Source organism: Colletotrichum graminicola, assembly GCF_000149035.1.
Source record: "Colletotrichum graminicola M1.001 genomic scaffold supercont1.10, whole genome shotgun sequence".
In the NCBI taxonomy this organism is placed as follows: Eukaryota; Fungi; Ascomycota; class Sordariomycetes; order Glomerellales; family Glomerellaceae; genus Colletotrichum; species Colletotrichum graminicola.
Genome location: NW_007361014.1, coordinates 735,150 through 747,724, shown reverse-complemented (window position 1 = coordinate 747,724; position 12,575 = coordinate 735,150). Strand labels below are relative to the sequence as shown.

The following is a 12,575-nucleotide window of genomic DNA, read 5'->3' as shown; positions in this document are numbered from 1 at the left end:
TTATATAAGTCCTAGGTAGGTTAAGTGGTTTCTGAGGCGCAAGAGGAAGTAAGGGAGAGGGAAAAGAGATAGATAGGGCTGTGAGAATAAAGAGGTGTCTAGCTTTACGACAAACCCCACACAAAGGCGACGGGAAGAGGCGTCTGAAGCCAGAGAGTTCAGAAACGCGGAAGGAATCATACCTAGTTTGAATCACTAAGGCAGGTACACCGTACCGTTGAGGATGGACGGCAAGCTAAAGTAGACCGGCTTTACCGTAAGGCAAAAACAATGCGTAGGAGAGTACGGATAGAGCGATGCAAAAAAACAAGAGGCTGGACGACGTGTCCGGTCCGATCCAACTGGGCCGGAACATGTCCTAGTTTGGATCCAATAGTAGATGCCCCCGAGGAGACGTGAGATGCACACCTACCTAGGTAGGTTGGTAGGGTTGGTAGGTAGTGAGTGGTAGGCAGTAGTAGTAGGTACGTACATGTTGGGCCCAACACGTGGACGGATTGCCAGTGATGGGAAGGCAGGAAAACGCCACGATGGCGATGGCGATGGCGAATCGAGGAGAGAGACAGACACTGAGTCTAGTCCGGGCTTCAGCCTGTTCGTTTCTGTTTCGTCTCCCCACCTCGTTCTATTCGGCTTCCAGTCAGCGCCCGGCCCCCTCCCCTCCCTCTACACCACCTCCTCCTCCGGTCTTGGATGGGGATGCAGAATACGCAAAGCCAGTTCGACTGGGCCGACGACCTACCGCGGGCGAACACAGCCCGTTTCCTCCGTTGCTAAGACATTCTTGGCTCCAGGCCCTTCCATCGCAGAAACAACCGAACGGACACCCACGGCCATGATCACGCATTTCCCTCAGGTAGGTATACAAAGACAGTTATAGCCTATAGGTATGTTTGTACCCCTGTAGGACAACTCACCGGCTCATCATGTGCCGTTACCACATCCGCCATGCAGACTTCCAAGACTCAGACACACCCACCGGCGGGCCCGGAGCGACAAGGACCCTCCCGCTTGCCTCGTGGGCAACAACGGGGCGGACGAGGAATCGTGACCGATAGAATTGTATTTTGGGCCGGGCCACGATTCGCCACCCCCGGCGCTGTTGCATGGGTTGCGCGGATGGGAGTGTTGCACCTCTAAACTACGCTACGAGATCATGAATACATACTGCGTACAGTCACGTGTAAATAGTCTGGGCTCACCCTACGTTATGTCAGTGAGCACAGACTTTTTACACATGACTGTACACTACGAGCACAGAGTACGAATACCTACTATGTACGGAGTACTGTATCCGTACAGGTGATAAACATTGCACTTGTACACTGTTCTGTCCCCCAGCAAACTCGGCCAATTAATTTCAGCCCATGTCCAGCAGGGCTGATGCTGGTCTTGCACAATGCCCCTAATCTGCTTTGAGTTCCCCCGTCCCTTGCCGGTGGGCGCCTGCTGATCGAATCACGACCAACTGGCGAGATTGACAAGCCAGGGCTGGCCGGGATCCATCCAAACTCACGTGTCGTCGGCCTCATCTTCCATTCTGAGTGATAGGTACCACACCACTGCGTGACTGCGTAGTGTAGAAACCTCCTGGTTGCAGCTTGCGCCTTAGCTTCGAGTCGCGTCACCTATGCTCAGGATGGAATCCAATGTAATGCCTTGTCACACCTGCCCGTGACTAACACCTAACCTAACCATTACTCGAACGTTTTTTCAACTTTATCCTAGGTACTCTGGACATGATGGACACTACTCCCTGGGGAGGAGAAAGGGGCAGTTCGCACAGGTCCTGACGTCCTCGTCCAAGTGCCCGGTTTTGGGCCTACATCTCAGAACATTTTCGGATTTTTTTTTTGGGGGGGGGGGGGGGGGGAGTTCCCCCAAGTCTTGGAATATTTCCCGAATTCTTCCAGACTTGCCCTAAATATTGGAACACGTCAAGAATTCTCTCAGACCCCCTTAAGTCTTGGAACATTGGCGGAATTCTCCCAGGCTTCTTCCAAGCCCCAGACCATTCTCGAGAACATCAGACGTTCCCAAAGAGAAGGTCGAACTTTTCCAGCCATCATGCGACTCGCACTTGTGCGTATCCTCCGGGTTACGCACGCCATTTGCGAAGTAAAAAGGCAAGAAGACGACGGGCGGCGTTTCTACGGCACTGCTGAGATCAATAACACAACCGCTCCGGCCTGCACCTCCGCATTGCCTTGTTGAACGAACGCGATCGATCTTATGGGCAGCTCGATGCCAGCGATTCTTGTATTACTTCACACGTGGATCCCTTGTACGGCAATCATGACGTGTGTGCGTCGTTGACTCGGATCTGACAAGCATCTTGGCCGCAAAACATGGAGCCGCCATATCTATCAATTCGCCTTACATAGACAGGGTCAGCAACTAATTCACGCACTCGCGCGGGGCAGGAAAGAACTGGCACACTCTAAACTCTCACCACACCATGCTGAAGATACAAGCAGTACAGGAACCTAATAGCAATTCATATACCACATGATACATAGATAAAACTATATATTGGAATATACTCTCGCTTGTAATAGTTACCATTCTTTTGATTTCTCTCTGTCTTTTTGTTTTATTTAGTACAGTTGGACTAGTATTCGCCTCTGCGAAAGGATAGTCTAACCTGTGCCAGTTTTTTCCTGCTCCGCGTGCCCGCGCGGCACTAGGTATAGAAATGACCCCACTCTTCCGCCGTCGATCGGAGCTTCCCTGAGTTTGAGACTGCAAACGATTATATCCTCGGCAGCATCTTTGAGAGTCGAAACGTGTGCCGTCCGTTCATCCCACCTAGCGATGAACAATGACCTTTAAAGACTGTCAAAGATGTCTAGAAGGTCACCTAGTGCCGTGGCCTTGACGTTATTGGCCATGACTAGGACTTGGTGCGCTGCTTTACTGTTGACTATCATGACATTGCTACACCATGGTTAGACTGCAGTGCAGTACCCTCTGTATTCCTTGTCGGGCTGAGGAGGAAATTCTCTTGGGCTGGTTATAGAATCTCCACTATAATCTGATTGGCTACATAAACATTAGCTTCGTACCTCCTCCGTACTTCGTCTATTGATAACCTCGTACTTTATTAGTCACCGATAAAAAATATATTTGCGACATCGCTACATTCCTCCCTCTCTAACCCCTCTCTCTTCCGTCAATCAATTCACTTAGTGGACATACAGAACAGATAAAGACTCCATGTCGACATTTGGCCACTACTTTCGCGTGACGACGTGAGTCCTCTCCCTCCACCAAACTGCTAGGAACGCAATAAAACAGCCCACTGACCTCCATCGTCACAGCGCCGGCGAGTCTCACGGCAAGACCGTCTCGTGTATCATCGAGAACTGCCCGCCAGGGCTGTCCCTCGATGAGTCCGACATCCAGCCGCAGCTCAACCGCCGGCGTCCGGGCCAGTCGGCCATCACCACCCCGCGCGACGAGAAGGACCGCGTGACTATAGGATCTGGATGCGAATTTGGGCGCACGTGTGACAACCCTGCAGGAAGTCATATTGTTTGCCATGATGCTAATACCCTAGGGTCGCAGATTGGGCACACCCATACTACTGACCGTGCCTAACGAGGATCAACGCCCTCACGACTATGGCTCGAAGACCATCGACCTCTACCCGCGCCCCTCCCACGCCGACTGGACTTACCTTGAGAAATATGGTACCAAGGCCTCCTCTGGGGGCGGCCGAAGCAGCGCCCGTGAGACTATTGCCCGTGTCGCCGCCGGCGCTGTTGCCGAGAAATGGCTGCGCGAGGCCTACGGCATCGAGATCGTTGCTTTTGTTTCCTCGGTTGGCAACATCAAGCTCTTTGAGGACAGGCTTGTAACCGATAGCGACGATATCGACTCCCTGAGTGGCAACCCTAGGTTCCTCGAGTTTGTTGATACCCTGACCCGCGAGAAGGTCGATGAGTTCCTTCCCGTGCGCTGCCCTGATGCTACCGTCGCGAAGCGTATGGAGGATAAGATTGCCGAGCTCCGTGATCAGCACGACTCTACTGGTGGTACCGTAACCTGTATCATTCGCGGGTGCCCCCCCGGTCTCGGCGAGCCGTGCTTTGATAAGCTTGAGGCTCTCCTTGCCCACGCTATTATGTCTATTCCTGCTACCAAGGGCTTTGAGATTGGCTCTGGCTTCCGCGGCGCCGAGATGCGCGGATCCCGCCACAACGACCCCTTCGTGTCTGCTACCGTCGCCGACGATGCGACGCGGAGCGCTAGCGCTGGCATTCCTCCCTCCCGCCTGCAGACCAAGACAAACCACTCCGGTGGTATCCAGGGCGGCATCTCCAACGGCATGCCCATTTTCTTCCGCGTTGCGTTCAAGCCCCCCGCTACAATCTCCCAGGACCAGACTACTGCTCGCTACGACGCTTCGGGCGAGGGCATCCTGGCCGCCAAGGGCCGTCACGACCCTAATGTTGCTCCTCGTGCGGTTCCCATCGTCGAAGCCATGGCCGCTCTGACGATTGCTGACGCCCTCATGGCTCAGCACGCAAGGCAGATGGGCATGAAGATTGCCGCAGCTGGACGGTAGTACATTTCGGCCATGTAAAGAACAATTGAAGGGCGGCCTCTGGAAGCGTCGGCGCTCACGCAAGAGGATGCGAAGGGTATTTCGTCAGCGACGATGAGAGAATTCGGTCGTGTGAGGAAGACAAAATAGACAGCAGCAGATGGTGAAAAATCAAGCGTCGGCGCCCATTTTAAGGGAATACGGATGCTCGGCTACATCACCTCCATGGGATCATCTTTGGCGCTTAAAAAAAAACAAACAACCGCCATACTTAAACGCGAAGTATTTCTCACTGCAGGATAGCAGGGACTAGCTTCGTGAAAGCCCTCAGTCAAATACATTCCGCAAAAGAATCAGCATTTCTCTAGACTTGATCTTAGCATTGAATTTCCTCTGATAAAGCGAGACATCTTGACGTGGCTTCAACATTCTATCCATTGCCGCTCTCAATCTGCCTCCCTCATTTTAGCGACTTCGAGCTTTTCGTGGTAACGTCTCCTCGCTCTCACTCTGCTGAGCTCAGGCCCAGCGCGCTAGAAACGGATTTGGACAGCAAAATACTCCGTAGTCGGGGTGATGATAGAGGTAGTATAGCGTAGAGTACATCTCCGACATTGCCCATCCGTCCACCCGCGGCCACCGACCGTGGGTACCTAGTTAGAATAAGCAATCCGACAACCGAAGCTACCTACCTACTGGCCTATCCGGAGATTGGCCCAGCTTCCAACGAGTCCACCTCCCATAGCTTCTGATGCAAATGTCGTCGCTGTTACGCGAAGTCACCAAACCCGGGACTTTGGCAAGGGGTGTTTCAGGCAGTCTATACAGTACTTTACGACGGGAAGAGAACCGATTGTGAATAAAAGCAAACCTTTCGGGCATGCGACAAAGCAGAAAACAGAACCGAAGGTAAGCCAAGATCTCTGCGCTATATTGTGTTGGAGCAAGGGGTGCCGGTCAGTCGACGACAGGGGGCGAGGCGGCGGTGAGTGCACGGCTATGTCCCTAAGGGACGGATGAGAAAACGAGGAAACAAACCGAAACCAGATAGATAGATAGATACCTAGATCAATCAACTACACACACACCTCGCCATACCATAACAGGATGGGTTGTCCAGCAACCTCGCTGGGTGCTGTGTAATGTCGGTTGACGCGCATCTGCAAGCCAAGGTTACAGACAGTGGCAAAGCATCCGACAGGATGACTCTCGGATGACTCTTGAATAGCTGTAGGAGAAGCCATGGCTTGACTAGTTATGTAAGTCACGGCCGAGAAGTCAAAACCAACACCGGATAGAGGGTGACTGATAGAAGAATAGTGATGTGGCTACCTAACACGTCTTGCGAACCTTAAGTTGACTGATGAGTTTTGCGGCGGGGGGTTAGGTTTAAGCTATATCTGTTTTCTGCCAAGGGAGAGAGGCAGGGAGGGGGAGAGAGAGAGAGAGAGAGAGAGAGAGAGAGAGAGAGAGAGAGAGAGAGAGAGAGAGAGAGAGAGAGAGAGAGAGAGAGAGAGAGAGCGAGAGAGAGCGAGAGAGAGCGAGAGAGAGAGGCTTCAATATTTGAGCTCACTAGATTCCGGTGTGGCTCAAAGAAACACCTTGCGTCAGCTGATCTCCGACTTCTTTTCCTCAGTGATAACTAAGAAATGATATGTGCTTCAGCGTCTGATACTTCAGAACAAACATGTTATCGTGACTCGTATTCATATTCGTAGAACACCTTCGGGGTCGAGGTAAAGATAAGTAAGTACTAAGTGCTTGTACCGCTACAAATGAATATTAAAGCAGGTGACCTCCTTAAACTTGTATTGGGTATGAAGCAATTTGCGGGAAGTGTTCACTGGATGTTTCCAACGATGCCTACTTCGGCCGGGTATGCCTCTCTCTGCTATTAAGAGAGAGAGCGAGAGAGAGCGAGAGAGAGAGCGAGCGAGAGAGCCATAGACCTGCTTTACCCTTCCTACATGGCCGGACGATCCTCTATCTCGAACCTCGTTGCTAGGCCCCTTTGACGCATTTTTCCAGAGGTCTGTTTGTCATATGTGGTTATCCGAAAGGAGAGTCATCCAGGACTGTCATGTATGTATCCGTAGGTAGCAGACAATCGAGCCAAGCGGCTCCATGCAGCCACTTGCGTCCGTCTTGGGGATGGTGCCCGCTGTGGCTGTTGTATATAGGAATGCAGATGCAACGCCAAACATAAAAACACAATTTAACAAAGACAAATGCAGTCGATACGCCAAACCCAGAAGACATGGCTGTACTCCACCAGAAGATGTCAATCCATGGAAAAATTGGTCCAAGACTCAGAATGGCATGGCGTCCAGGTTCTCAGTCGAGCTAAGTCAGGAATAGACTAACGCCTGTCCTCTCCGGATGCTAGCCGCCAAGGTCCCCCCTACCCCAGCCCAGCGCACGTCCCCTGCCGTGACCGTTTACTTGTCGGGTTCGCCCATTTGCATCCAGTCCTAACAGCATCGCCGAAGATTTTCCAGGCCCGAATGATGGCTTGTCGCGACTATTTGGAACACTGACATTTGTCGAATCTTCTCGACCTTTTTACTGCGCAAACTGCGGCAGCGCCTTCGGTCAGCAGTCGAGCGACGACAACGTCACCGCCACCATCGCCCATCCAATCAAAGCGGCTCCACCTCGCGAGAGTGGCATGAGCATCGCTGTATCGTACATCGTACACCATCTCCCTGAAAACAAAACTCCACGAACCAGCAAGTACCTGTCGCCATCTCCCAGGCCATTCGACCAGCGCCTGCCTCGCCCGCCTTCCCGAAACCGACACCGGCCTGCTGCGTGAACCAGTCTCACTTTCCCCACGAAGCACCCTCGTGATAGCACTGACAGTGCAAGAGGAGGTAGGAAGGAAGAAGGGGTGAACCGTGTTTATCGGTCGCTCCTTCCACCATACACACGCTGGCACTCTGCGACGGTCTCTCCTTCCCGCGGGCCTGCCTACCTTCCACCCTCCTCCCGACTTCCGGTTTCGGTCTCGATACCTGTAGGCCGGACTCATCCTCTCTAAGTAGTCGGGACCTCGTCCTCATGGTGCGTCTTCAACCTTCACACGCACTCTCGCGACACATCACTCCCCATGCTAACAACCATGACCAAACCCAGTCTCGCCCAAGGTTCCGGTTCGTCCCCGCCGCGCCGTCGACGCAAAAGTCGTAAACCACCCAAGAACCCCACCGTGATGCCTCCCGAGGCCCAACACAACGGACCCAGAGGCTGTCCATCAGATGCCCAGGTCGCCGCCTCGAACCAGACACTTAACTTCATGTTGGGCAGCCGACGTCGGCCGTCATGGATGGCGACGACCCAACACTCAAAACCCTCACCCAACGCTCCCCGGCCCGCCACGGCACCCGTATCGAGCAATCACGAGGGGTCCGCGGTCCGCGGTCCCCCGAGGCGACCGCCCTCCAGGCCCCCGAGCCGTACATCAATAAACAGTAACTCGGATACAAAACGTCTGTCGATTGGGGCCCTCGTCACACCACCCGTTTCGCATCCAGTCGACGGCTCACAAAGCAAGCCTGCACCCATACCTGCGTCCGGCCAACAGATACTGTATTTTCCCTACCCTCTTTCGTCTTCTGAGATGCCTCGATCGTTTCCTTCTCCCAAACCGCAACGTCTTTCTCTAACCTCCTCTGGTAGTGACTGCGCAGCTGCTCTTCCTTCTCCAGCTCCGACTGACCAGCCTAGTCCTCCCACAGCCGGCTCCAACCAAGGCTCTCACCGGAATCCAGACTCCTGCGTTCAAAGCCCTGACTTGGGCTACAATCACTCGGTTAATCCATGGAACGCCATCCCGCCTCCGTCTGGTGGAGCGCCTATCGGGGACCAACCTGCGGATGCCTGTCAACGTGGCTCGGGGCTCGTCTCCGAGCCCGCCGTCTCGGGCCTGAACGACACCTCACTCTTGTCGGAAAACAGTCACACCGCATCAAGGTTCATCCCGTTCGGATCTAACCAAGATCCTGCCCGCTGTGAGCCTTCCAACACACCTCAAGACAGGCCCCAAAACCCGGTCTTCGTGAGTCAGTCCGTCGCTCCTCCGTCCATGCCAGCGTCTGCAACCACAGGCGACTCCCAGCGTCAGTCTGGTCAAGCTGTGACGTCGCCTCTGCTGAATGGACAGCTGGCTGTCCCTGACCATCATCCACCACGACCTCCCAGTCAAGGTAATAATGACAGTCTGCAGACAGTCGGACTGCCTGAAGCCAACGCCCATCCGGAGGATAGTCTTCGTCCTAAAGTGATGGCTGAGAATCTCAACGCCTTCATCCGCTCTTTGGGCGGTCTCGACAAGCTTCCAGACGACGGTACCTCTCTGCCTAGGGTCCGACTTCTCAAAGAAGCCATTGAGACGGGTGATTACTTCTATATCATACTGCATCATGTTCTTTGTATATGGTCAACTGATGGGGAAGCTGCGTATCGCCTCCTTGGTCTTGCTCCCGACGTAGCTGGGAATGCACTCAGCATCATACAGAACACGCTCAGAAAGAATGAAAATATGACCCAAGAGCTAGTTCGTTTCTTCGCAAACTTCCCCAACTCGTGGGCCTCCGGTTTGTGGGAAACCGAGGCCTTCAGCAAACACGTCGGCGACGTCTCCATTTTCCTCAACAACCTCCACGAGCAGTGGAACAGAATTCACATTCCAGCCATGAGACCTCGCTCTGGTAGAGGCTACCCCATTCTCGCGGACGAGTTGCGTTATCAGCTCAAGCTTCGTTCGCCGTTACTGGAGAACATCTTCTTCACGGTCATGAGGAGGCACATCGGAGTTCCTGATGGTCCCATCGCGGATCAGATGGCGGCGCTCTTCCGACAAGACGCCGAAAACGACCGCGCCAAGATGTCTGAGCGTGAGCAGAGGATATTTCAGCATTCGTTGATATCCAGGTACAAGCAACTCGTGTACCAGAATGACCAGCTCCAACAGCAGCAGCTGCTGCTGCGGCAACTGCGGCAGCAGAGCAACCCTTCGCCGGCTCCAGGAGCGCAACAGCCCCTGTCGCAGAACGTGGCCATGCCTCGACAACTGAACATGCCGGAGCAAGGGAGGGGGTCTTCCACCAATTTCTCGCCTACACAAACAACGATAGCAAGTCCGACGCAGGTTTCCTTCGTCCCGGGATCTAATATGTACCCTTCTCCGCCCGTCCAGAATCCGCACCAGTACCAAGGTAGCTTTCCGGGCAACATTGCCCAGGTGTCTTCGCAGTTGAGGCTGCGAAGCAACAACCCCAGTCTTATCAACAGTGGAATTCAGCCGCCCATGCAGCAGGGCCCGATGCGGATGCCCCAAATGATGATGGGACAGGTGAACCAGGCTCCTACTCCAGCGGGCTCTCCTCATTACGCCAATGTGCAACTGCCGTATACTGCTAGGTTGCCACCAAGCGTTGGCCAAACATCTCCTGTTCTTCAAGCACCCCTGGGAGGACTTTCGATCTCTATGCCAACTGTTACTTCACCTACGCAGTCTATGACCCCTCAAGTTCTGGGTGTTCGTTCGCCGGGCTTACCCCAGAACTTGCAGCTGCCACAGACTCACTCTTCCAACTCTCAGGTGTTCCAGCGAGCTTCAAACGTAAATCCGGACCCCAGACGTCAGACGGCCCAGCAAGAATATCAGCACCGCCATGTTCAGGCCATTGTACAGAGGCAGGCTGCAAATCTTGCGTCGCCGCAGGCGCAGCAAGTGTCATCCCCGCGGTTACAACAGGCGCATCAGGTGCAGCAGGTATCTCGTCAAGGGCAGTCTCCCACAAATGCCATTGGCCATCCGCGGATGAATCCGAACGCCCAAGGGGCCATTACGGGAGCGGCTCCGGCGGCTGGAAATCACCAGATGTCAAGGCCACCCGCGGCTCGGTCCAGAGTAAGCCGTGACACACCCGGGAGGCTAAGAAGCAGCATATTTCCAGCACCTCACACGCAAATACCTTTAGACCGGCTACCCCATACACCCTGGGAACCAAAAGCACTGGGTATGGCGTTGCACCAGGTCGAAGTTAGAAGCCCCAGACGAGTGCCACGAGATCCCCCTGACGCGACAAAGTCGGGAAGATACTACCAATCTATCAAGAAACTCGCAGTGGGGCCTGTTGCAACGCCAGCCGAGCAAGCACTGCACCGCCTTGTCTTTGTCGTTCCCAAAGAGGATATTGGCAAGCTGTGTTCTCATCGAATCCTAACACGGGACGGCCTTCCCATATCGGAGTACTTTGACGGATCTCTTCGGTACCGTCTTCGTCTTTGTGAACTGCCAGTCGACCCGGGGGATCCGACGAAGATTGCAGAATCCACTTGGGCGGTGGCACAGACGTATTGGCCTGATCACATCAGCATCTTGGTCAATGGCAAAGTCATGACGATCCGTCGAAAACAACACAATGGACAGCACCAACCTGTGGAGCTCACCCCCTTCATTCTCGCCGGTATGAATTCGATATCGGTGGCGATATCACCTCCGTCCCGCCCTCTAAAGCCAAACAGGATGTACTACATGGCAGTCGAAATAATTGAAACTCTGGGTCATGAAAACATCATCGACATGGTGTTACAGCACGGCGTCATTTCGGCTGACGCAACAAGAGAAGCGATCCGAAAGCGCCTGAAACCTGTCACCGAGGATGGAGATGACGAGCTGGCGGTGGTGGACAAGGATCTCAGCATTGATCTGGCCGACCCGTTCAGTGCCACGATGTTCCAGATCCCAGTGCGGGGCGCGAGCTGTACGCACATGGAATGCTTCGATCTCGCCACTTGGTTACAGACACGACCGGCCAAGCCCAAGTGCACCATTCATGCGGCCGGTGACGATTGCCGCCTTTGTAATCGTGGCTTCGGGGCGAGACCGGAGCCGTCGTTGGTGGACAAATGGAAGTGTCCCTTGTGCGACGGAGACGCTCGTCCTTACAGTCTTCGGAAGGATAATTTCATGGCCGAGGTTCGTTCGGTGCTTGAGGAGGAGGGGAAGCTTCATACCAAGACGATATACGTTGGGGCAGATGGAGGGTGGAGAGCCAAGGTCGAGGAGGTGGGTGATGAAGAGGATGAAGAAGCGGAAGATGAGCAGCCGCCTACGAAGCGGGTCAAGACACGAGCGACGCCATCAGAAGTAGCAAACGCTGTGGAAGTTATCGAGTTGGATTGATGAAACGAGGATCAAGGCAGCGGGACAGACGGGGCTGGGCCACGAGGTCGAGGCATGAGGGAGGGCGTTTTGATAACCCCCTCGTTTGGGGGATTGCCCTCTGGTTGAGGGGGCTTGCTTTTGCGTGAGCATTGGGATACCGGAATGATACCATCTGCAACATCTGGGAGTTTTGAGGATATGCCCCTAGGGGACCAGGAACCCTGTAGAAAGACTCTAGGCCTTAGCTTATCAAAGTCAAAGTCGTGGCATTGCACATCTGAGGCATGCACCGAAAGGGAAGTAGGGCCTCGATGTCACGGTCGGTATGACTGACTAGACTACTATTACTTCTACTACTGCTGGGGCATGGCTGGCTTTCGAGACGTTGTGTATACAAAGAATGGCATCAAACAAATGCGCCGGGTTTCTCTGCCATGTGGAGCTGGAGCATTCTCCACGAGGGAGGGAGGGAGATGCGCCTCGAACACCAACCAAACGAATTGTATGTGCGTGATGCCTTCTTCGTCGTCCGAAGTGATGCGAACACGGGCAAAGCTAAACTTTGGGAGCAATGGCTCGCTCGGGCGTCTATTTAAGGTGCGACGGACATCGGGTGTGCCAGCAAGGAGTACCTACCAAGACAGTGAGGGAAGAGAGGAAGGAATAGTGATTGGACCAAACCCCCAATGACATCAAACCTGCCGGGCCAGAGCTTGCTTTCACTTGGACACACGCGTACCACACCACCCACACAACTTTGTGTTTCCTCACCTTATGCTTATGGGAGGGGGGGGAGTTCTTAGGCTTGATATCCTACCTTTTTTTTCTTCTTCTTTTCTTTTCTTTTTAACG

At 53.9% G+C, this 12,575-nt stretch overlaps 2 protein-coding genes across 2 annotated transcripts; both read left to right on the top strand.

Annotated features, from left to right (window-relative positions):
* Nucleotides 1-3,216: 3,216 nt before the first annotated feature.
* GLRG_03490 (chorismate synthase) lies at nucleotides 3,217-4,570 on the top strand (the record flags this gene model as incomplete). The annotated part of the gene is made up of 3 exons (XM_008094175.1): nucleotides 3,217-3,251; nucleotides 3,321-3,506; nucleotides 3,568-4,570. 3 exons carry the CDS (start codon nucleotides 3,217-3,219, stop codon nucleotides 4,568-4,570), a joined length of 1,224 nt encoding a protein of 407 aa, XP_008092366.1.
* Nucleotides 4,571-7,870: 3,300 nt separating this feature from the next.
* Nucleotides 7,871-11,741, top strand: GLRG_03489 (MIZ/SP-RING zinc finger; the record flags this gene model as incomplete). The annotated part of the gene is made up of 4 exons (XM_008094174.1): nucleotides 7,871-8,019; nucleotides 8,276-10,463; nucleotides 10,534-10,572; nucleotides 10,644-11,741. The coding sequence occupies 4 exons, from the start codon at nucleotides 7,871-7,873 to the stop codon at nucleotides 11,739-11,741; spliced, it is 3,474 nt and encodes a 1,157-aa protein (XP_008092365.1).
* Nucleotides 11,742-12,575: the final 834 nt, after the last annotated feature.